Source organism: Hippoglossus hippoglossus, chromosome 4 (genome assembly GCF_009819705.1).
Source record: "Hippoglossus hippoglossus isolate fHipHip1 chromosome 4, fHipHip1.pri, whole genome shotgun sequence".
NCBI lineage: Eukaryota > Metazoa > Chordata > Actinopteri > Pleuronectiformes > Pleuronectidae > Hippoglossus > Hippoglossus hippoglossus.
In genome coordinates this window covers 24,166,833-24,192,322 of record NC_047154.1, presented here as the reverse complement: position 1 = coordinate 24,192,322, position 25,490 = coordinate 24,166,833, and the positions used below count along the sequence as shown (strand labels likewise).

Sequence of the window (25,490 nt, the reverse complement as noted above, 5' to 3'; positions counted from 1 at the left end):
CAGAGCAGGGCACAATCTGATTGGCTGAACAGAACCAGGTGGTGGGGAGTGAATTGAACAACTTTATTGATCCCCAGATGGAAACTAAGTACTCATAGCAGCAGGCATATTTAAATACACAAAACAGAAAGGAAAATACAACAGAGTGAGAAATAAATAAGCTGCAAAGGAAGTCGTAACATTGGTGAGGAAAGAATGGTGGTGATAACATACTCTACAAGATCATGTTCATAACTGTTAATGTTAATAATAATAAAAATGCACATGCTACATACTACTAATAATGTACAGTTAAAGCATAAATATAATAATAATACATAATAATCATGCTGCTGCTGCTGTGTCAGACATAAATATAAAAATTAACCTTCTCTATATTATTTATTCACACACTTTTAATTTATATCTAAATGTAGGACAGAAACTGTTTCTCCATTAAAGCAGTCAAGAAATATTTATGTTAAAATATTGGTAATAACAGCCTGGATTTAATTAGTGACTTTCCCAATGCCTCTTCACAGAGTAAAGAAAACAAAGAAGGTATAGAGTAAAATAAAAAGTATTAATAGCAAAGAGAGATCATGTAAATGTCACTTCTGCTTTTTGATGATTTTATAAATAAATAAAACAACAGAGGCAGCTCCGCCCTTTGACTCTACACGACAGCCCCACAGCCAATAGGAACGTGGGGACGCAGCACGAGCTGGCGCAGCAGCCAATGAGCGTGGAGAGGAGGCGGGGCTCAGTGTTGTTGTGTTGGACTTCCTGTGTTGCAGCGTGAAATCAATGAAAGTGCAGAGTGAAGGAGGAAGAGGAGAAGAAACGGAGCAGAGAAGGTAGATGATCAATAATCCATCCTGCACTTTGTATCGAGGGTTTTAATCAGCGATCAAAATGCGAATGCACCGATAATCAAACTGAGTTAATGTGAGTTTAAATGTGAAAAGAGCTGCTGCTGATCACAAGACTGGGACATGTGATATCGATTAAACTGGTCCAGTCTCTGCTGTCACACAGAGAAATGGTCAAATACACGTTCGACTCAGAAGTTATTTCTACTTTTCAGTTTGTTGACACGTGTCTTGAAGTGTCGTTTCTCTAACATCTTATTTTGAATGCTCTTATTGTGGTGGATTGACTTTTAAAGTAGCAGCATGTGACCAGGTTAGAGAACAATGACACCATCATGTGCCACAAGGGATAAACTCATGTATTCATCTGCAGGGTAACTACAATCCACGTTCACTTCTGTTGTGAGGGAACATTGCATTGATGTGAATGAGTAAAACTTGCTTTCTGATGGTACTTGATCTTCCTCCAGGGGGAACACAGAGGAGGAAGAGCTTGATGGGTTTCTCTGCCTCGTCACGTCACCAATAGAAGAAGAAGAGGAAGAAGAAGCCACAGTCTGCGGCTCACAAACATCTCCGCCCTCCACTGAAGTCAATGAACTCTCCAAGAAGCAGGGCCAACATGGTGCACGTGTACAACTGTCATCCCTACGCCTCGCAGCAGATAGTGCAGGTCGGTGGAGCCTCACTCGCAACGAGTCACAGCTTTTAAACATCTCTGTTAATACGTCTTATCTGCTGTGTGTCTGCGGCTCAGGTGGAGCAGGAGCCCGGGTTGGTCTGCTGTGGAGGTGGAGCTCTGTTCGTGGTGGCTTCTGGAGGATGCAAGGTTTAACATCAATATTTATTTATTCATTTATTCCATTTATCTGCAAGAACCTTATTGAAATAGTGACTCAGTAACATCTTCTGAACTGTGCATTAATGACATCAGAGTCATTCATACCTCACATCTGTAATCATTGCTGTCTTCTAGATGCTATAACTTGTCAAATGGATCCACAGACTAAACACAAGTCAGAGGCGTGCGTTGAACATATACAATACAGAAATAAAAATATGTACACACCCAATTTTCCAGACTTTTGCTAGAGTTCATGTCTGAAAACAGCTTAATGCATTTTTTGTATATATTATCTCCACTTGAAGATTAAAATCAATCGACTGTGTGTTGATATTAAATAATGTAAAAAGAAAAAACAATTAATTTCCACCATTATTTCATTCTTGTCAGTGAAAAGTAAATTGTTAATTAAACCAGATAAGATCAGACAAGGGGATTTCTTTCAGGGATACTTCCTCTTTACTCTCAGCGTGGTAGAAATAATGATTTGCATAGGTGGTATTTAATAATTAGAAGTTAAACGTCAACATTTTGTGCAAATATTCATGAGTCGCACCCCGATTATCTTAATTCATAAGTGTCGAGCATTCAGAAATAAGGAGCGTTTGCATTTCACTGACTGTGTTGTACTGAACCAAGGTGGAGGCGTACAGTGTGGAGCAGGAGGGCTGCCCGCTCATCTGCCGCTTCTCCACCATGGGCACAGTGAGGAGCATCCAGCACAGCAAGACAGGTGACCACACCTCCTCCTCTTCACCTCTAATACACTCCATCTCTCTTCCTGTAACACACTATGTCTCTCTTCCTCTAACACACTCCATCTCTCTACCTTTAACACACACCATCTCTGCAGGAGAAACTTCACACACATTCATTGGAAGCGTCTTTCCCTTCTTAAGACTTGACACAAACAAGTCAGCTGACAGCAGTGCTGCTTACAGTTTGAGTTAGAGAGAACATTTTATCATCCATCCTTTCTACCTCCTCCCTCCTCCTCCAGGGGACTACCTGGTGACCATTGAGGAGAAGAACAGCGCTACCTATCTGAGAGCCTACACCAACTGGAGATACCAGGTACACACCGACCAGACAAGCACTTTAAGTACCTGAAAGTACTTTGTGTGGTCGATAAGAATAGAGAAGCTCTATATAAATACAGTCAAGTTTTTTCTTGCTCTCTGTTCAGGCCGAGGGGAAAGCCCGTGTCGGGGTGCGTTTGCTGGGCCACCTGCTGCGGGGGGCGTCTGTGCGGGGCGGAGTGCAGATGGAGATCATTGAGATCCCCCTGTCGGAGCATCCTGTGGCTGTGGCGTGTTGCTCGGTCACCGGGGACCTACTGGTCGGCTGCGAGAAAACCCTGGTTCTGTTCACGTTGAGGAGACCGAACCAGCAGAGCCTGGTAAGAATCCAGCTAATGAAGGAGTTTACCACAATGAAACAGCATATTTACCTCTCACCTCTTTTTCTATTAGTGCGGGTTGAGGTCACCATTATCGTTTTCCATGACTTGCAAATATTCAGCTCTCAGAAACTATTAAAATATCACCATGGTCTTATTTTTTCATCCTTTAAACATGTATTTGTCATATGGGACCTATTATAATCAATATAAACAGATTCTTTGATTCAGTAAATGTATTAATGGCTAAATTCTTCTCTCTCTGGGAAAATGACAGCAGAGTCAGAGTCCCTGGCCGAACACTCAGCAGAGCTCCAGTCAGAGTCAAGGTAACTCAAGGAAAGACACAGAAACACATTTTCATACAGACGCTCATTTTGTTAGTTATCATCTCAAAAGATGAGTGAAAACAGGAAAACACTTTCAAGCAGGACGCAGACTTAAATGACTCAGTTTCCTCCTCCAGCCAGTTTGACCTCCGACCTTTTGTTTTCCACTCGTAGGTCAAACCTCAAGCTCAAACCAAAATGTTTCCATCCTGGACTTTGAACGCTCCGTCATCGTGCACCTTCCGAAAATGTCCCTTAAACAGGTATTTCAGTCTCTTCTTCAGTTAAAATCTTTTACCTGTAATTATTTTTTTTAATTATCTGCTGCACAGTCACAGCAGTAAATAATAGCAGTGTTTTATAGTATATAATAAGTACGTACATCAGTATAACTACTTTGTTGAGTTGTTGTCCGATATTATTATATAAATATGCAGAATTTTTTGTCCTGTTCACTCACTTCAACTTTGCTGAAATTCTCGAAACGTGAAAAATGTGCATTTAAATGTCTTATAAGTTGGTTTACAGAAATATGCCTGGAAAAAAAACATAGACATCCTAAGTAATTCTCTATAATTTCCCTGAACTTTGATTAAACTAAAATTGAATTTACTCACTTAATCCCCTTCTGTGCTCCCTCCTGCAGGTGGCGCTGTGTGGAGGATATGTTGCAGTGCAGGCGGAGCTGGAGGTGCTCGTACTGAAACTGGAAGCATCTTCTGATCCTCAAACCCCGGACGACTCCTCGGACACAAATACATGTGGTAATAACACACGTGACACCGTCAGTGCTTTCTCCCGTCTTTAATTTTTGTTCATGTTTAATTGGGGAAATTCTGGTATTATAGCAGCCAGAGCACAGAATAAATACAAGTAAAGAAAGAATAGAATGAAAATAGAATAGAATACAGTTGAATAAAATAGAATTATATAAGAACAATTAGACACAGAACACAAAGATTACAGTATTACAGTAGTAATGTGATGATAACACAGTGATGTTCAAAGCAGCAGCATGAATAGTGTCTGTGAAGTAGAATGGTACCGTAAGAAACAGCTGTGCACCAGGATATCATATGATATGATTATGAAATCAAACTGGGATTATCTGCGTTAATATTGAAACATTGGGAAACATTGAGAAACACATGTGTGTGTCTGTGTGCAGACGATCCTCTGGAGGACCAGTCCGACCTCCTGCTCATTCCGAGGCAGCAGGAGTTGCTGGGCGATCGAGCTAAAGACTGTGACATCCCTGTCAGCATTGAGAAGACGGGGCTGGAGGACAAAGGACAGTACACGCTGTCATATGTTCTTTTCAGGTGCGTGTGTGTGTGTGTGTGTGTGTGTGTGTGTGTGTGTGTGTTTATTTGAGTTTGACCTTTATATATCTACATTGAGAGAATATTTTAGATTTAACTTGGGTCCTTTCCCTCCTGCAGGCGTTTTACTCCAGAGTTTTTCCAGGGCTGCAGTGTGGAGGAGACGCAGCTCCACTCCCTGCAGCTCTACCCGCTTTACACCAGTGAGTACAACATGTGGCAGGAGAGGAAGAACCAAAATGACTCTTTATTCTAGTACAGATCTGAATCAGCTTTAGTTTAGTTTGATTTGTATTAATTACACAGAAGATTCACTATTTAAGGACCATGACTGACTCAATTACTTGTTAAGCTGAAGAGTTTTTCTGCTGCTCTGCATTTTTCACCCTTTTGGATGTATGTTGTTGTTATGATGTGTGTCTGTGTTTCTGCAGGTAGCCAGTCAGCGTCCACAGAGGAACCAGCGTGTGTGTTCTGCTTCTTCTCGCTCCCCAACGCCGGCTACCTGTACAGTTTGAAGGGCGGAGTCGAGCTGCTCTCAGCCTATCAGTATCCAGAGAAGGTCCTGGAGGCGGTGCTAACAGACCACCTGCTGCATGTCATTACCAAGTACGTCTTCAGTCCCATTTGATATGGAAATCGTTTATTCTTTACCGATCTAAAGTACTTGATACTACACGATTATCATCCTGTCAACAGATATTCAGCCTCACGACTCCTCTGAAATTTAAATCAAACATTTTACCATACTTTATATATATATTTCATTTTTTATACAAACACTGATACCTGTTCCAAAACTCAATGATAATTTTTTCCCCCTCCTGATTGATCCTTGTTTATTTTACCATATTGTGAACAGTTGAAAATGAGTGGTCCAATGTGTAGTTTTGTATTTTCTATCTGTCAGGAATGCGTTGCAGTGTTTCACAGTGCGCTGTGCGGCCGTAGCAGCCAGGATGGAAGACCCCTACATCGATACCACCATGAAGGTATGGACTCATCCCTGACTCGTATATAACTGAACCTACAGCCTTTCTCTGTCTCTGTTTTTAAACCTGTGTCTGTGCAACTCCCTGTGTGTGTCTGTGTGTGAAGGCCTGTCCCCCCTGCAGCCTGGAGGTGTGCGCCCTCCGGATGCAGCTGTTTATCGGCCTGCGCTCAGTGTGTGTCTACGGCCGCCACGTCATCCTGCTCTCTGCCGCCGACATGGAGACGCCAGACGAGAGCGAACGCAGCACACAGCGCCGGTAAAACACACACAGACACACACACACACACACACACACACACACACACACACACACACACACACACACACACACACACACCATATACAGACTTCAACACATGAACACACACATGAATATGGTATTGGCTGTCAGATTCCTCCCTGTGGGCAGCAGAGGAGGTTTATTCGGTATTTATCAGCGCTGTGATGTGTGTGTGCAGTCAGGCATGTATTTATAAACCTGTTTGCCGCGTGTGTGTTGTGGTTTTAGCGAGTTGAAAGAACACACCACGCTGACTGGTATTTTCCTGGCGGTGGGAATCGACCCCGCAACCACGCCGGCTCTGGAGAGCTTTCTGTCACGCCCCTTCCTGTAAGACAACCCCAACCCCAACCCCCCCCCACACACACACCCCACCCCAAGTCTCTGTTGTCTCTTTCAGTCAAGCTGCAGCACCAGGAAATCCCTCAAAACCAAAAAACCCTGCACGTAAAATGATTATGAACCGAATCCTGAGATTAGGTTTCAGCTTTGATGTCACACAACAAAAGACAAAAGCTTTTTTCTCCCAGCGTCCTGTGACGCAGCTGGTTTGTGTGTTTTTGCATTTTCCAGTGAAACCAATAGTACTAGCTGCAACATAATAGTGGTTATTAGCCTGAACTGGAATGTGTGTGGAAAGTTTCCACTATGACGAATATCTTTTATATTTCCCTGCCAAATGTAATTATTTAGCATTAAATAAAAACTTAAGCCTCCTTCAAATGCAAATGTTGAGGCTTTACATCAACTACTCCGGCTAAGAAACCATATAGTATCTAAAAAATGTTTTTATTAAATCCCGGCTTGAGACAATTATTTCTGTTCATTTATGACAATACAATATATAAATATAATTTATAATTTATCAATGATTCAAATTTCTGTGTGATTTAGCAGCTTGGTCTAAAAGTGACAACTTATCCTGTTTTAGTTCCCAAACTTAGACGACCGTAACCTGCCTAACTTCCCCCAGTGTGTGTGCGTGCGTGCGTGCGTGCGTGCGTGCGTGCGTGCGTGCGTGCGTGTGTGTGAGAGAGAGACGTTTTGCTCACAGACTAATCATAGAATAATCCAGCTTCACGACACAGGTTCCATCTTTGTTTGTTAGGTGCTTATTTGAATGGTAGTATCAACTACACATATGGCTCCTACCGTTATTTACCGGGGGCAGAGCAGAGTGTTGACGTTTTTCATTTATCAGACAATAATGGACGTTAAACACACATTTCCAGATTATAGTCTCTGACCGGATATGTAGAAACTACAGAAAGTTCATATCTGGTGTCACTCTTCCTCCGTCAGTGGTCCATCATTTGATTTTTAAATCTCTATATTGAACTTAATAATATTGACTACACTTTACTATCATTTTCCAGTCACGGCCGTGATATTATATATTTCTATTATTATATATATTCTATCTATACAATTTTTTTAAATGATGCAGATTTGAGGCCACATGATGCGTCGAAGCTGCCATGACACACACACACACACACACACACACACACACACACACACACACACACACACACACACACACACACACACACACACACACACATTATCCACGTTAACCTGAACCTAACAGCTCACTAACTATTAGTTTGTGTGAAATAAGCTGTAGTTCTACATCTAGTAATAAACAGTGATTTATTACATTCTACAGTGTTGATGATGAAGATGCTGTCGTCTCCATCATCACAGCATCTCCTCCTCCTCCTCCTCCTCCTCCTCCTCCCTGGCATTCTTTCACATGTGTCGTGACACATAGAAAGAATCCTTTTCCATCTTTGTTCATGGAAAACCTGTGTGTTTGTCTTCAGTGTGTTTGTCTTCAGTGTGTTTGTCTTCAGTGTGTTTGTCTTCAGTGTGTTTGTCTTCAGTGTGTTATCAGTGTCCAGTAAAGAAACAGTTACAGATTAAATTCACTTTCTACAACAGAAGAAAACATGAAGGTAAAGGAACAGGAGGAGAATTAAACAGGTGTTATTGACGTTTCAGAGTAAAAGACAAGACTCAAGATTACAGATGTAGTACAGATGAAGTAAATGAGGCAATAGATAAGGTAAGGTAAGTACAAAACAGAAAATAAAGGTAGGCAATATAATTAAAAAATTTAAAAAAATACGGAGATATGTACATAATAAACATCTTTCACTCTATACTATAGATATTATGGGTAGAGAAAGTGCAGTAGCACAGGATGAGTGCATCATATTATAAAGACCGAACAATGATAATGAGATCAAATATACAACAATAGAATAAAATATGTATTTACAAAACAGAATATACATTTGCAGGAAAAAGATATAACAGAAACAAATAGGAAAAAAAACAGTGAAAGTTGGCGTGCATGTGAATATTGCACAGTAATGAAAGAGGCCATTACTTTCCTAAAGCTTTAAGGAAACTTCAAATAAGAAAACCTCAGTTTCTAGACTCATGACACCGAACTCACTCTGAGATTAATTTCCCCCCTTTGGATTAGATTTAGCTCATTTCTCAGTTTGAATAAATATCTCTGTGTAACTGACCCCAGGAGCAGGAAGTGGACGATCTCCTCTCCTAAAGAAACCAGCGCAGCCGGACATGGATGGAACCTGTACGTGGTCGACACCGTCTCGCCCCTCGTGCTCTACCGAGAGATGGTAACGTCACCTTATTACTGATATATTCTGAATGAGTATTCTTGTGGCTGGATATTTCTTATTCTCTCTCTTATTTCTTATGTTTATTTTTATTTTTCTGTTCTGCTTTCTGTAACTGATGAGTATGAGCCGTGGGAAAATTAAAAATGTATCAGTGCCGTAAGAATTATTCAACTTGTTTCCATCACAAATCAAATAAGAAATGACTATAATTTTGTCTTACTGCTCTATAAGATTGTCTCACACTGATTTGTGTTTGTTTGTGAGTCTGTACGATGACCTGTGTGTGTGTGTGTGTGTGTGTGTGTGTGTGTGTGTGTGTGTGTGTGTGTGTGTGTGTGTGTGTGTGTGTGTGTGTGTGTGTGTGTGTGTGTGTGTGTGTGTGTGTGTGTGTGTGTGTGTGTGTCAGGTGGAGTACAGCCGACACTATTCGGAGACCAACCCACAGGCCCAAAGCCTCCGACACCTCCTCAGTGAGGCTCACCTCCTCCTCTGCGCCTCCTCACTGCAGCAGAGCAGCGAGGGCAACCACACGGTGTCTCTGCAGAAAGATGCAGACAAACAGACGGAGGGACAGACAGAGGGACAGACGGAGGGACAGACAGAGAGACAAGAAGTGCAGGAGGCTCTGAGGCAGAACTGTGCACAGCTGGGAGACTGTTACAGCAGGTGCATGATGGGAAATGTTCTCTCTTTTTGGAAACTGTTGAACCAAACCTTCTATGTTTTAATAGGAAAACCCAGAATGAACTTCTGAGTTTCAGAGCTTTCGGTTTTGGTTTCTGTTTTTACTCAGAGTCTGATCAACATCTGTTTAAAACTTAAAACCTGAGAAATCTAAATACCAGGAGAGAGAGAGAGAGACGTGGCTGTCAATCAAAGTCAAACTAACACAACACCCACACCTACATGCAGGCTAAACATCCTTATCTCTTGCATTTGTTAACCTTGCACTTTTAAGTAAAACCTTCCTGAAATGTCCCTAAACCAGTTTTTTAATGGCAACAAATAGAGCTTTGCACTTTGTCTGCAGAGGATTCATTTCTGTTCCTTTTTAATTATCTTTTAAAGTTATTAATTCCTTGGAGATTTTCCCTTTATCTTACTTTAGTGTGAGGAATCTCTGTGTGTGAGAACTGTTCATCTTATCACCTTCACACTTCGCATGTGCATTGTTAAGGTCTTGAGGAAGTGCAGTATTGAATTTGGTTCGATTTGAACACGTGATACATTCAATATAATAACGATAATAATGACTGATTCTCCAGTTCAGGTTCTGCGTACTGAGCCAAGCTTCACTGAACTTTGAAGAAACAGGTGAACCGTTCTTTGTACCACAGAACCAGTTGCAGGGTTCTGTGGTCCAGTAGCAGGTGTTTACTTGATGCGGTTCAATTCCTCCAGGTCACTATTGTTGTTCGAGAAACGTACAACCAGCCACAGGTCAAACAAACAGCCCGTTCCAAAGAGGCAGGTTTAGAATGAGTATTTTAATGTAGTTCTCAGATTTGCTTTCGTTTCCCACGAATCCTTTTGTTTCTCTCTCCCCTCCTGTGAAGGGCGAGCCAGAAGGACTGTCACCAGGCTCTGCCGTACTACAGGATGTCCGGACTGTCAGTCACAGAGGTCCTCGTCAGGAACCGCCCACTTCCCAGCAGCCCTCACTCCTATGGCCTCGGCTTCCTGTTTTACCTGAAACATTTCCTCTTCGAGGAAACGGAGCAGAGCCTCAGTCAGGTACACGCTCGATAAATAACAGTGTCACATTTAAAATGTCTTAATTTGGGATAAGATTAAAAATATGCTCCATAATTTCGTAATTATCGTTAAATGCAGAAGAAATTATAAAACTCTATCAGTTGTTTTCTTTCTTTTACACCTGTGAAATAAAAATAATGAATAAAACAAAAGAAACAACTAAATAACAAAAAAAAACAAAGGAATCCTCCTTCCCACAGGAATCAGCCGATGAGGTCATAGACATTTTCAGCCAATCAGATCCCTCAGAGATCATCAGCGTGTGTGCCAGCCCGTCCATGACAAACATCAGTCCCGCCCGGACGCTGCGAATTTTCCAACATCTGGAGGCCACGGCTGGCGTGTCGGTCCCACTGACCATCACCATGGCAACCATGATGCTGCGTCTCGACGACCTGCCACAGTACACACAGCTGATGGACAGACATCCCGAGGTGAGAAAAGAAGTGAAGAAGAAACGATAACGTGAACTTGTTTCTGCATGTAGGTCTTTCTGTCTTACTGTCTTTCTGTCTTTTTGTCTGTCTGTCTGTCTTTCTTCTTCATTCAGACCTAAATATGACAAATGATGTGCTTCAGCGCTGTCTGTTCTGATTTATGTTGCACTGGACTGTAGAGATAAAGTTTGTGTGCGTGTGTGTGTGTGTGTGTGTTTCTTCAGATGCTGCTGGTGTACGGTTTCATCGACGAGCCGAGGCTGCTGCTTCACGGTGGAGGCGGCGGCCCGCACACACGCGTTCGTCCCACATCGCTGACTCGCCAGCTGTCAAAGTCCCAGCCAGGACTGCTGGTAGCCGGCATGGTGGCTCTGCATGAGAACAACAAGGCTCAGCTGGAACAGGCTGATCACATATTCAAGGTGTGTGTGTCGCAGTGTTTACCTGAATAAGTTGAACATGAAAGATCCCAAAGAGAACAGCAATGAAAACATGGTGTGTGTGTGTGTGTGTGTGTGTGTGTGTGTGTGTGTGTGTGTGTGTGTGTGTGTGTGTGTGTGTGTGTGTGTGTGTGTGTGTGTGTGTGTGTGTGTGTGTGTGTGTGTGTGTGTGTGTGTGTGTGTGTGTGTGTGTGTAGGAGCTGGGCTGTGAGAATTGCTTACTGGTGGATTTCTGGGAGGCGACGCTCATGGCCTCCTCACAGGAAGCTGTCATCCAGGAGCTTCTGTTCAGACTGGCTTCTGTCTACATCGAGCGGCTGACGCACACAAACTCAGGCGCACACTCCAGCCTTCCTCGCACTCGTCCACAACGCAGGCCGCTGAAGAGCGCTGATGATCTGGTGAGTTTATCTTTTTATACGCCTCCACGCCGGCGACAGCCAGAGGCCAGAGGCACTATGTCGTCTGGTTGTCCGTCCGTCCCATTCCCACGGACACGATATCCCAAGAATGCCCTGAGAGAATTTCTCCAAATTTGGTGAAAATATTGACTTGACTTGGTAGCCATAGGTCAAAGGTCAAGGTCACAGTGACCTCACATCCTTTTGAATGATGATTCCTCAAGAGTGCTTAAGAGAAGTTCTTCAACTTTTGATCAAGATTTTCAGATACAGTGATTATGTTTGAGTGGTCAAAGGTCAAAGGTCACAGTGACCTTATATGAATCTGGAATCCGTGTACATGTAGAAATATGTAGACTGGAACTGCACTGGTCGGCGGAGGCATACTCACGCAGTGCGGTAATTCCAGTTCCATCAGGTGAGAATGTGGTTACCTGCCAAAACAAACGATTGACTTTTTGTTCACGTCGAAAAGGATCTTTTCCGAGATGACAGCATATTTATGTGTTTCAGATCAACTCCAGCTCCCATTACGGCTCCTTGTACCCGTGGCTCACTGTTCTGTGTCCAGCTCACACTACCAACTTCCAGCACCAGGAGGCGTTACACAAACTGCAGGTAATTTGTGCATGAACATGATATTGTGTGCTACTAATTAAGCTGCATATGTGAAAAATAAATACTTCATCCAACCCAGATGTAAGTGAGCGATGGAACGTGAGCTAAACAGTGAGCTGTGACCTGAGGAGACTATTTCACATCATGATAACTGATAAAATGGATCCTGTTGAGCTCAAAGATCAGCTCGTGTAATTCAGTTTTTATATCTTGTGATTCTGGGACTTTAACTGCACTTTAAATCTTGTGTTTTATTGGTTGCAAATATCAATAATTTAAAAGTATTTTGAATAGAAAACAACTTTTAGGACGTAAGTACAGAAACTCAGCAGGTTTTAAATTAATGAATACTTAGAGTATAAGTGGGTGTGCACGTGGGTGTGTTTTTAATTTCTTTTTAAATTGAAAGGAAAAGATTAAGTGTTATTTTATTTAGTAAAACTTGACATACTTTCCCCTTCAGCTGCCATTGTGCAGTGATTTTAACTCTCGTCATTCCTGCCCCCCTCCTCAGTCTCTCCTGTGTGGTCCGTCCATGTCCATTGGTTCTGTCCTGCCTCTGTTGGAGCGTCTGTCGGAAGAAACCCTGTGGGGCTTCAGCCTGCACCTCCTCTGCGCGACCAGAAGGGGGCAGTTTGACAGCAGCATAGAGAAGTTGCTGGACCGATGTCCTCAGGCCATCATCGCCTTCGCTAACCACCATCTGCAGGACAGACACATGGTGCGTCCGGACCTGGGGCCCCGTCGCACTGTATCATGGCTGCTATTTAGTTTAACTTGATATTTATGACCAGTTTATGTTTGAGTGTCTCAGAGTCTGACGGCCATGTTGGCTCTTTGCAGGCGTTGTGGTGGCAGAAGCTGCTCCCGGAGCTGTGTGATCGCACGAGAGCTGCAGCGGACAACAGCATCCTACTGGCTGCTCTCAAAGGTAGAAGCACTCCCCCCGAGTACAGTCAGTCAAAAGCACCAGACTCTTATTCTAAGTCCAGATGCCTTCTTGCTGTGGTTTTGTCAAACCTCATATTTACTTGACATTGATGAAGTTACAAAGGAATTGGCTAATTTGAACTCTTAACTGCCAAGAAATTGTGTATCGTGTATTATTTCTTGTGAGAGTGAAAGAAAACCCCCCAAAGACACTGGAGGTCAGATAAAGAGAAAAGCTCTGTTAATGTGTAATGTGGCTTTCGTCCCAACAGAAACACTGGTGGTGGTTGCCACGGAGACCAGCCCAGCACAGTTCCTGGAACTCATACCTGACGACGGCACGGCATCGTACTTCCTGCCTCACCTGTTGAGATGTAGCCAGAGACACCTGCTTGCCTGAGACACGCTGACACGCACGATAACACAAAGACAAATGTGTCACCGCTGGTGGCAGAAGGTTAACGTTCCACTCAGGATCGGGAACGGTCGTCGTTGAAGATGATTCATCACTGAAAGAAAAATCCTGATTCTATAATAGGAGCACAATGACCAGCCCTTTGGGTGGATTAGCCAAACAAACACAGTGATTAAAACTTCAATGACAGTAATTCACAAACCATGACAGTATATTTATATTATATCATCATTGTGTCAGTATTAAAGTAGTTAGGAAACATCAAGATGACTGTAAAACCACACTTTGAATAAAGATGGACGACACGCCACCACTTCCTCTGGTTTTACAAACAAGAAGCAAGAATCTGAAATATCCCAGATGCGGGGGCAGCCATCTTGCGAGGAGGCCGGGTTTATGACCTTTACTTAAATCAGTCATCAGGGGATGATTGGCATCACTTGTGCGGAGCCATCATTATTATCTATGATCTGAACCAAACCCTCTGACTCAGGCTTTGTTGGTTGACAATGAGATAAAAACACAAACTGTACCGTCAGTGAAAACATTCCATGTTACTACGCCCAAGACAAAAAAACTGATCAGCAGGACCAGGAAGTAGTTGAGTATTTTCTACTGTGGTGATTTGTCCTGCAAGTGTTCTTCTGTGTCATTGTTTGCAGAGATCTGTGTTAAATATTTTAGAGCTTCATGTTTTGTTGTATTATTTATATTTGCAAGGAACTAACCTTGAAATATTCTATATCCTGACATAGTTTCACCATTTCACCCAAAAGTTATTTCATTTAAATAAAAATACAAATTCCTTATTCCTTTTCCTCCCCACAACAAAAATCTGAATATCCATGCTTCTTATTTAAAGTCAGTAAAGAACAAATGTAAACTGTATCTATCACACGTTGTTAACCTGAGTTGCATGAAGTTTCTGATAATACAATCTCTCCTGCAGGATAAAGGAATGTTGTGCTGCTGCTTCAGTTGACTGACATTGTTTACAGATTATTGTGTGTGTGTGTGTGTGTGTGTGGTGTGTGTTGTGTCACTTCAGTTCACCAGAGAAAGGGTGTGTGTGTGACTCTAAACAAACACTCAGCACTTTTGTCTCTTGTTCCAAATGTGAAGATTAGATCAGTCATCAAGTTATTTTGTCAGTCATGAAGTCTGTTAATGTTTGACAGCAGAGTTCAGGAATCGTTCATTTACTCGACGAGCAAAAACACCAAAGTGTATTATTATAATTATTATTTACATCATATATCGCTTTTTAAAAGTGCATTACAAGATATATAAAATCCACAATACGAAATGTAAAATGCAAAAAAAGTATAAATTATTAAGATTGAAAGTAAAAAAATACAAATGCAGTAAAAGCACAGAATAAAACACATTTTAAAAACTTCAACATGAGGTGGGTTTTATGGGAGTGCATATAAATCCCACTCTTTATTAATTCCTTTTTTTGTATATTTTATATTTATAAAGTATTTTGTGACATGGTACAAATATTGGAATTAGTATATGTTGGTTGGGTAATCAATTAAAAGTGACTCAATCATCAGGTTAATGATGAAAACAAAAGGATTTGTGAAAAGGAGTTGATCAGTTGCATTAAAGTTGTTTATTTGTCGACGTCTCGTTTACACTCACTCCTCTGGATTTAATACCTTATTTTAAAATACTCACATCACATCAGTTTAATTGTAAAGATGCTGCTCAACCAACCAGAGCTTCTCGACCAACCTCCGAACCAATGACACCCTCAGAGCCGTCATCACAGGACCAATCACAGCCGGAGAGGACGACCCTGAGCCAATCAGAGCTGTGGACCCTGATGGATCTCACCTTGAGGTAATAAGAGCTCAGCTGTTCACATGTTTGGAAGACCACCACCACCTCCTCCTTCTTCTTCACCTCCTCCTGAGGGATATATCTGGAGGTTCAGCAGCTAACTGAGGGAGGAACTGGAGCAGAACAACAACAAGGCAGGGACATATATAAGAAAGTAAAGAATTGAAGGAGATGATGTTGGCGACCATGACAGAAAACATAGAGATGGAGCTGTTCTCTTCAGAGGAGCTGTGCCTGGTGATAACAACACAGGAGCAGCAGGAGCAGGAGGAGGAATACAACTTCCACCAGGTGGGTCGTCTGAATCTCTGCAGCTTCAACTCAACTCAAACTGTAGTTTTCATGTGTCTGTGTTCAGCAGGAGCCTGGACTCCAACACAAAGTCCAATGTTCTGCAGGTGGAGAGTGAGGAACATGTGAAATCTATGGGAACTGATGAGCTCATGTGACTGACGGGTTTAAGATCATGTGATAAAATAGTTGATGGTATTGTTTTCAAATCTGGATTTAAACTGTAGCACTGAAACTCACATATTATTTCAAATCTCAGATAAAAACAGCTTGTCACTTTTTCCTTCTGGTATCTGACCTTTACTTTTATTTGTCCTGATTTTAAGATGCTTGGATCATTTCAACTTTTAAAGATAACAATGTCCCTGTTATAGGTTTGAGGTTTTTAACTCTTTGTGGTTTAATACTTGACAAACATTCTGTGCTCGCACAATGCATGATGCATTTAAGAATTATGAAATTTATTTCTAGCGAAAACTGTTCGTTTTTTGTTTTTGATATATTTTCCACTGTTTCAGCACCACAACAGAATAACAGAATTCTGTGTACCTATTTCTTAGCTGCTAATATGTCACAACTCCAAAAATCCAATCAGAGAATTGAAAAAATAAGAAGGCACAAAAAACAAATTCCTGTTCCAACAGTTTTGCTTATTTAAATAATTATACTTGATAATCTACCTCTGATAAATATGCAAGTGAAACAAATACAGAAACTAATTACTTTTGATCATATTATAACTGGACATGGAGGAATTATCCTGTTTTCAAGGGTCACAAACCAAAATGGCTGTAAATTCACTGCTGTCGTGACAGACATGATTTTGTGTGTGTGATTTGGGTGAAATGACCCTTTACACCATAAAGATTCTTCAACTGCAATATCACATTTTAGACAAAGACTGCAGCGAGAAACACGATCTGCACCCAACATTCACATGAACTGTGGTGTTGCTGTGTTAGTTCTGTAGAATCCAAACTGTTGTTTAACCTCCTCTTCCTCGTCTTATTCTCAGAGACACCTGGAGCATCCTCTGCTCCCCGACTGTGAGAGGGAACCAGAGCCTGAGGTCCAGGCCGAGGTCCAGACCCAGACCCAGCCCCGGCAGCAGGCCAAGCCCAAATCTGAGCCCCCTGCCAGGGAGGAGACTGAGCCCTGCAGCCCTGTCCCTGCAGGCTTCATGGAGGAGATAGAGATAGAGATGGAGGTGAGTGGTGAAGATGGATGTTGGGTTTGAAACATGTATATGAAAACATGTTTCTGTTTATTGAAAAACCTCTGTTCATTTGCCTCTTTTCTTTCTGCAGGTGTTTCCTCCCTTCAAAGTGTCTGAGAGTCAGTCTGTGAAGGTAAAGTCACATGATCCTTATGTATATCGGTCATTCGCAAAACACCTGGATTCAAATGCACAGATTTCTGCAGCTCCTGATGAAACAAACCTTCACCTCCCCGTTTGAATGTATTTAACTTTGAATCAGTTACAGTGATCAAACTAATTAAAGCCCTTTTATACATGAACCCTGAGAACAATGAGGAGCGGCTGCAGTTAAATGAGTTTGTTACTCAGTGAATGAATCAGTTTGTCAATCAATCAACACTTTTCTTTTGACCAATCTATTGTCTGAGCTGAATCCCATCATATAGTAAAGTGCTGTTTATGTCACTCACACATCAAAATCAACTAAAAGTACATTTTAAACTTGAATATTTAATCATGAGGTAGATCACGTAGTCTTCATGTGTCAGGATGCAGTTGTTTGCATGTTTCAGTCTTTTCTTTATTGTTGTTATTTGCCTATTTTTCACTTTTGGTTCCTTATATTCACATTATTTTATGTTCATTATTAATATATCTATCAACTGTCATATAGGTTTTTTGATAAATTATTTATTTAGCATAACAAATTTCAGAAAATAGGTACAAATGCCTGCTGCAAATTTCTACCAAGACAAGTAAGAGTTTGTCATTTGATGAAAATTGGTTTATTATGATTTGAGATACAGAAAAGCAGTTTGCAATTTATTTATATTACTTCAATTGTTTTTGTTTTTAATTATTTGTTGATTGACTATTTAATCAACCGATCATTTCAATGCTCATTTTCTCTTTTGGTTCACTTGTTTCCTGTGATACTTGCAGCTAAATCTTAACATTTTTAAAAGTTTCTGTTAATAGCAAATTAATTTTCTGTCTGACGTGAAGCTTCCGGAGCAAAATGAGAAACCGTGTTAAAGACGTATTGTGGTTATGTGACATTTATCAGTATTTGTCTTTTGCAGCTGTTGCCAAACAAAGTGAGACGTGTGAAATGGAGGAGACTGGTTCCACAGCGGTGTGGACTGGTGGTCAAAGACGTGATGTGTCTACCCAGAGACCTCGACCTGGCACAGCTGGAGAGGTGAGTGTGTGACATTACATCTTTACTTTAAGAGAACACAATCTGCCTCCCTGAACAATTAGTGAACCACAGCTTCCAGGATTTGATGTTTTTTTTTGTGTATAAACATTCTTAAACTGTAAATAAAAAGGATGTTGAAGGACCATTAACTGTTTTTTGTTTTTCTTGTCTTGTTTGTTGTATTTTATGTTGAAATAATAGCAAAAAATGTAATCGACCAGGTAAATATTTGTCTCTGTCCCTGTAGACCTATCGTTCCCCAAGGCAAAGAAAGAGCAGCTCTGGTTGCCATGGGAATGGCCGCTCGCATCACCATCGACTACAGTTGGTCGGCCAATCAGATGGAGAGTCGGCTGGCGATGCTCTTCACGGGGAAGTCTGCGAGACAAAGGTTTTCCTTCATGTATCTACAGGTGTGTATGGTGAATTTTTTCTATATTCATTCATTCATTCATTCATTCTATGTAAGTATCAGAATTAAAACCTGGTTTTCATAGATTCAATTTAACATAAGGTATTACTTTAGTGGTCCAACAGTCATGTTACAGCGGCAGAGGGGAAAGTAAAATAAGATTGCATCTGTTAAAAGTAGTAAACAAGTAACTATGCAATACGAATACAAGAAATACAGTGTACAGTGGAAATTGAAGACATATATTGAAGTTTACCTTAACGTTGGTCGTGTAAATGGAGACAGAATTTTTAAATCCAATATTTAGTTAATTATGAAAAAAACATAATTGGACATTTTGCTTTTCTCCCTGGTAGATTATTTAATACGACTGCTGGGATTCAAGAAAAAAAAAAAAGTTTCTTTTTTTTGTGTATTTATATTTGATTGTTTGTGCTCCCAGTGTTTGCAGGGATCCAGAGCGCTGTTTGTCCCTGACACCCCCGCAGACGGCTGGACGGGGGAGCAGGTGCTCAGGATTTCTGGAAATGGACCTTTGTATATCCTCACCCAGCAGGACGAGCCGCAGGTAGCAGGAACCACCGCTGCTTTACTTTATGACTCAAATTCACATTTCATCAGTTTTTGTTCCCATTTAAATCGTCCTCCTCTAAATGTTTGTCCGTGTGTGAGGAAGTTTCTCGTTTTAAAGAGTTCGATTCCCTTGAGGCCCGTCAGCCTGCACCTGCTTTAGCACTCACCACACGGGATCTGTGGACTGTATTGACATTAAATACATAAATGATGTAAATATATGTGATGTGAGTGCTCTGACAGAAATGGGGATGTACTATTGGTATGTTGCTTAAAAAGCGGATGTTGGCACCAATTCATTTAATATTCAAGTTTCCTCCACACTGCACTAAGTTAAAATACCTTCTTTCAACAGGTGGAATGTGAGACGTCTGCAAAGGAGACGCCTGTGGTGAACAGGTGGGAGAGAAACTAGAGCCGGATCCATATGGATTTGTGGGGGGGTGATACCGATATTGGGGATTAAAAAATGTCTGATGCCAAACTGATGGCAATGATTTCGAAGATTTCGAAAATCAAACTCTTATGATGAAGAAATGTAATGGAAATGTGATATTTTACAGTTTAACCATAATCTTTATTACCAAATAAATAGAGCCTGAAAATAAGAAAGAAAATAATAAAATGCACATCATTTCTGCATTATTTATTCTGTCAAATAAAATTAAAATGTTTGTGCATATTGGCAACATTTTAAATGCAGAGATTGATGTGTTTTTTTTTATATATACATCATTTACATACATTTATAATTTGTATGGGTGAAATGTGAATCTGCCGGGCTCCATTGAAGAAAACCTTAAAAATGAACCGTATTACTGAATTATATAAATGTACACGCTTGCTGTCTCTTGTCAGGAAGCAGTTTTGTCGTGAGGCCAACACAGAGAGCTGCCATGATGGAGACAATCAGCAGGGAGAGCAGATGCAGCCTCTTGTGCACAGGACCACGGACGAGGTGAGTTTATTCGATGAAACAGTCCCAAGAAATTCTACGAACCGAGAGGACATGATTTCTGTCTCTGGCGTGTAGTTCCCACTCGACCTGGACACCGTCCTGAGACTGTTCCGCCAGGAGAACGTGAATCCAGATGTAGAAACCCACATCCAGGTGAGGAGGAGAGAGCTGCTCTGCGGAGCTGAGAAGGTGGTGAGGAGTCCAGGTTTCTGTTTCCGGACGACACCCATCATCTCCTTCAGTGGAGAGGAGACCCACGGACACGAGGGGTCCCTCAGAGAGTTCTTCAGGTTGGGATTTACCTCGTATTTTACCTGAAGAACATTTGCTATAGTTTTACTGTGATAAGCTGCTTCTCCATGTTCCTGGTGCAGTGTTTCTGTGGATTCTCGCTCCTCTGTTCGTCGACTATTTATAAATCTGGATCTTTTGGTTTTCAGCCTGAGCTCCAACATGATAAAGCTTGAATTTAAACTGATATTTTCATAATAAGACATTTGGACGCTTTGTGTTGCAAAGTCATTATTATCCCCAAACTACAGACTGTTTAGATATTAATCATTATTTTCCTGATCACTTCTTTTAAACAAATTGCATATTTAGCCTATTAAATGCCAGATAACTCTGCCTGTCACACTTCTCCATGCACAAGGTGACTTAAAATAAAGTTACTTTTGCTGTTTGACCAAAGGTCCATCACCTAAGTCACTCGACAAACAGCAAGTTGTCACCTATGTCTTCTTTCTAAATGATTTAGTCAAAGCGGCTGTTGCAGCACTGAGGACTTACACATTCAGTTTATATGGAAGTATTCACCATTTTAAAATCATCCATCTCTGACTAAACATTAGTTCTTCTCACACAGGTTGACTCTTCTGGAGCTGCAGCAAAGTTCTGTCTTCGAAGGTCGTCCAGGACGCCTGTTTTTGACCCATGACCTCGCAGCTCTTGAAGACAGGAAGTATTACCAGGCGGGCGTTCTGATTGGCTGGTCTCTGGCTCAGGGCGGGCCAGGACCGCGTTGTCTCCACCCTGCACTTTACCAGGTTGAGTGCTACACACTGACTGACCTACATTTTGATCTGTGACACAGTTCATACATAAACACACACATAAACTGGGAGATAGACTTAGAGGTTGTTTTTTGTTGTTGTATAATTTTATAAAAACCAAAGATTCACAGAGGTAATGATGTCAGAATGTAACTGTTTATGGTCCCTTTTTGTAACGCATTTCAAACCATGTATTTACAGTTGATGTGTGGCCTCAATCCATCTTTGGAAGACTTCAGTTCGGCAGACATTGCTGACGCTGAAGTGCAGCAGCGATTGCAACAGGTAACACACACACACACACACACACACACACACACACACTTCCTTTTTATTCATATATCTCGGCACATGAAGGAATAAGAGCATTAAAAACTTAAATTCTACACTGGACAAATGTATTTAACCTTTTTCTCCCTTCTTTGTAAAATATAAATGTTAATGTGCAACTTGAAAAAGAAAACACACTCTTCTGGTATTTTTGCTCATGTATATACATAAACAATGTTCCTCTTCCAGTTGCAGTGTTGTACTGATGCGAAGCTGCTGTCTCCCAGTCTGTGTGACTGGGTGTCGAGCTGCGGGATCTCTGGGATCTATTCAGCCAGTTCAGATCAAATACCAGCCATCTATATGGGCCTGGTCAAACACTGCATCTACAACAGGTACATGCACACACAGACATGCACACATACACTAGGAGGGCACTCAGTAGAGCGCATACCACCCCTCCATCGACATAGTGGTGAGTAGATAATGAGGGTTTGGGTGAACTATCCCTTTAACAAGGTGCAACATCCTCTGTCTTTAACCCTCGACTAGATTTTAATAAAAACGCCTGAGCTGTAAGTGAGGGATTCCTCTCCCAGGACAGACAGAAGTGCACTAGATCAACAAAGAAAGAACAATATTTAAAACATTAAAAAAAAGAGTCTCATTGTCTAACCGAGTCCCTCCGCTGTCTGTCAGAGTGGCCAGTATGATCTCCCAGTTCACCGAGGGGATGAACAGCTGTGGTGGATTGTGGGACACGGTACAGTCCCAGTGGGAGGCATTTGTCCCAGTGATGACGAGTGCACGGCAGGAGCCTCTGACCCTGGAGGAGTTCAAGCAGCTCTTCCACGTCTGCTACAGCCACGTAGGTTCCCAGCTGAGGGCGTCTGAGGAGGCCACAATGGGACACTGGGAAACGGTGCTCACCTTCATAAACAGTAAGCACGGAGGGATGGATGGAAGTAAAGATTAAACATCCCTGGGGTTCTTCTGGAAGTTTGCTGTGTCTTTTGAAGTGCTTCAGCTTGTACTGAGAGAGCATTTTATTCAAATAATTCCTCTGTGTGCACCATCAGATGATCAGGCAGAGTTTTCCTTTGAGGACGTCCTGGCCTTCATCACAGGAGCTGATCACCTGCCTCCTCTTGGGTTCCCCAGGTTGATCTCTCTGCATTTCTACTCCCAGGTAGGCATTCCTCAGATCAGAGACTCAGATACCAAGCTGTCCACAGAGAAATCTCAGCTCAAACTGGAATGACTCTCAGTAGATCACATGATTCCATCAAGGCCTGACGGTCCCTTTTTTAAAATTCATTCAAGCAGCACGAAACTGCACTCATAGATACCTGTTCCACAACTAGGACTATCACAATGTTAAAGTAAATTCCTGGATCTTACTTGTGCCAAGTACAATCTTTCCACCAAGTTTTGACAGAGGTAAACATGTGACTTTTTAAAGACTAGACATCTAAACTGTTCACCTTGATATGATTCATACCACTTTTCTTCAGTTTCAAGATCAATCTTCATGTCACATTTCTTTTGTTTTGAATTCTTTTTCCAGGATGGTCTCCCCCACGCCTCCACCTGTGCACTGGAGCTCTTCCTGCCGAGGGCCGTGGCGGGGGCTGTGGATCTGTTGGCGCTGCTGAGCAGAGCCGTGCACGAGGCCCTGGGCTTCACACATCTCCAGAGAGACGGATAGGACATGTGCACAGAACTGATGACGGGTTTAGGAACTGGAAGCCCTCCTGAAAACCTTGGGTCCTGCTAAAAACTGACTTAGTGGCGCTCAGAGGATTCTGCCAGACATTAACAATGAGACTGAGACGAGAGTTGCATCACGGTGAGGGGTTTAAGTGATGGTCTGTGAACAGTTAGTTGCTTTTGTCACTTTAACTCCTGTAACCTGAGGACAAGGCTGAGTTCAGTTTTTGTTTAAAGCTTCATTCATTCAGAGTCAGGTGTATGAGAGCAGCACACAATCATTTCTTTTGTGTCATGGAAACAAGTCAATTGTGGCCATAAGGTATGTAGATGAGGCTGGAGGAATTGTGTCGTATTGTACGATACATGCACAACTACAGTTGTCACAAATTCATTCCACGCGATAAGTTTTCTTTTAAACTTTTAATAGTTATTCAAAAAACAATGCTAAATTCCTGTATCTCCAGTTTGTACATATTTTCATACAGATATCTGTGACATCTAAACAGAACAGCTGTTATTTGTAATTTCATACACTGAGCATTGTTAGATAATCAACATTTTCCCTCTTTTATATCTGTTTCAAAACATGTTTAATTGGTGATCTCAACAAATTTTATATATATATTCTGTATGCTTTAAAAACAAACAAAAAAAAAAGATTTATTAAAGAATACAATGAATGGACGCTTCACGCTAATATGCCTCTTTATTTATCTTTCGAAAGGATACGACACAACATAACTGCTTTACTCATTCATCAAGTGTCTCAACTAAATAAGTTTCTATATTTATACATTCATATTGCTTATCCTGTGAGGGTTGGTTGGGGGGGGGGGGGTTTGGAGCCAATGTGTAAAATTCATGTAAGAAAAATAAATAAGAATTGTAAAATAATCATATGATAATATTGACTCTGTCTGAAGAGTCCCTGCAGCAAGGAAGTAAGACATGACGGATACATACAGGTTATACTTCATGATCACGAAGGGTTAAACTTGCTTTTACACGTATTTAACACTTCATGCTTCATTAAATTGACTGAAACAGGGTCAAATAAAAACCACCAAAAAAAAAATGATCCATTCCTTCATGGTGCCTCGAGACCATGAAACAGAAACAATGATGTGCTTGCAGAGGCTTTATAACCTTCATGAAGAATGTTCCAGCACCACCTGACTAACAAGCAGTGCTTTCACATGCTGTTCCTCTGGTGAACTGGAAAGACGAGTCTGAATTAATTCTCGACATGGCAAGACAAAGGAAGTTCACATTCATTTGAGGTGACGGTGGACTTGGCCAGTAATAGTGACCTAACATTCCTATTGTGGTTCGACCTTTAATAAGGAAGCTCACCAAGGTTATTGTTGCCGGTGTTTTGTGTGAATCATTATCACATTTATGAGAAATGAAGGAAGGAGTGAGCGGGAAACTGTTTGTGAGTTTCCTGTCTACTTGGGCCAGCATGGCAGCTACTGCTCCAGTTACAAAGCATGGGAACTACAGACACCAATTAATAAAAAACACCTCTTTGACAGATCAAATTTCTTGGTTTGAGATTCCCAGCTTACTGTGCAAATAACTTGACACTTGAGTCAAATGCACTTCTCTATTATTTACAATCCTGGGAAATAAAATCAACTGTGCTGTGCTGCAAATATTTGACATGTTATTTAACAAAATAAAAGGTGCATGAGGGGACTTCCAAGCTTCTGCATTTCCCCCAAAACACCTTCTCATGCACCTTGAGCACATCCAGCTACTTCTGGTGGTTTGGAAATAGATGTTGTGGATCTTTGCAGCACAGTGGAGCACAATTACATCTGATGTGTTTAGCTAACTGTCACAAAACTCAAATATTTCTTTCCATATATAATAAAATCATTATGATGAACTCCCCTTTTACATTGTGTTAAAACTATACCACCAGTACAATTGTTTTTTTTACAGTCTCTGTCCCCATGGAGCTTCTATGGGGCAACTATGGGACCCTTTCAATGGTTTTCACGTTCACTGTGAAGTCTGTGCTGTTCAGGAGCGTCGTTCTAAAGAACTAAATGGAGAGAAAAACACAGAATAGACATCAGAAGATCAATCTCATTTCCTTCACCCCATCCATTTGTATTGTGTACATGCATTATCGTGGTTTATATTGAGTGAAGAGATTTAACGGAAGAGTTATTTTAACATTTCTGTTTTACGTACCTGATTGACACGCTCAGCGATGGTTCCATTGCTGAGCTCACCATACGTGGTGATTTTCATTTTTAGATATATTATTGCTGCAGTGCCTGCAGGGATTGAC

The 25,490-nt window shown here is 41.4% G+C and overlaps 2 protein-coding genes and 1 long non-coding RNA gene across 5 annotated transcripts; 2 read left to right on the top strand and 1 right to left on the bottom strand.

Moving 5' to 3' along the window:
• The first annotated feature begins 738 nt into the window (after positions 1–738).
• hps3 (HPS3 biogenesis of lysosomal organelles complex 2 subunit 1) lies at positions 739–14,654 on the top strand. Of its 3 annotated transcripts, none has more exons than XM_034583049.1 (26): positions 739–836; positions 1,322–1,524; positions 1,609–1,680; positions 2,335–2,428; positions 2,696–2,769; positions 2,882–3,094; positions 3,375–3,423; positions 3,598–3,686; positions 4,070–4,187; positions 4,592–4,745; positions 4,866–4,948; positions 5,180–5,354; positions 5,656–5,737; positions 5,844–5,995; positions 6,248–6,349; positions 8,565–8,673; positions 9,083–9,342; positions 10,233–10,410; positions 10,632–10,865; positions 11,093–11,290; positions 11,506–11,709; positions 12,223–12,327; positions 12,842–13,048; positions 13,171–13,258; positions 13,530–13,919; positions 14,033–14,654. In XM_034583049.1, exons 2-25 carry the CDS (start codon positions 1,447–1,449, stop codon positions 13,655–13,657), a joined length of 3,246 nt encoding a protein of 1,081 aa, XP_034438940.1. In that variant the 5' UTR covers positions 739–836; positions 1,322–1,446; the 3' UTR covers positions 13,658–13,919; positions 14,033–14,654. The 3 variants fall into 3 exon arrangements, with proteins under 3 accessions (XP_034438940.1, XP_034438939.1, XP_034438941.1); XM_034583048.1 differs by having other exon boundaries at positions 3,372–3,423; XM_034583050.1 differs by lacking the exon at positions 6,248–6,349 and having other exon boundaries at positions 3,372–3,423.
• Positions 14,655–15,706: 1,052 nt separating this feature from the next.
• Positions 15,707–23,872, top strand: LOC117760586. Its single transcript, XM_034583709.1, has 15 exons — positions 15,707–15,811; positions 16,827–17,018; positions 17,119–17,160; positions 18,092–18,210; positions 18,458–18,623; positions 19,065–19,190; positions 19,551–19,594; positions 20,054–20,153; positions 20,229–20,443; positions 21,019–21,199; positions 21,407–21,490; positions 21,725–21,870; positions 22,175–22,416; positions 22,555–22,664; positions 23,043–23,872. Exons 1-15 carry the CDS (start codon positions 15,707–15,709, stop codon positions 23,181–23,183), a joined length of 2,013 nt encoding a protein of 670 aa, XP_034439600.1. The 3' UTR covers positions 23,184–23,872.
• A 1,126-nt stretch (positions 23,873–24,998) lies between these two features.
• On the bottom strand, positions 24,999–25,490 carry LOC117760201. Its single transcript, XR_004613637.1, has 2 exons — positions 25,391–25,490; positions 24,999–25,238 (listed from the first exon to the last, which is right to left on the bottom strand). It is a non-coding gene; the product is annotated as an uncharacterized LOC117760201 (long non-coding RNA).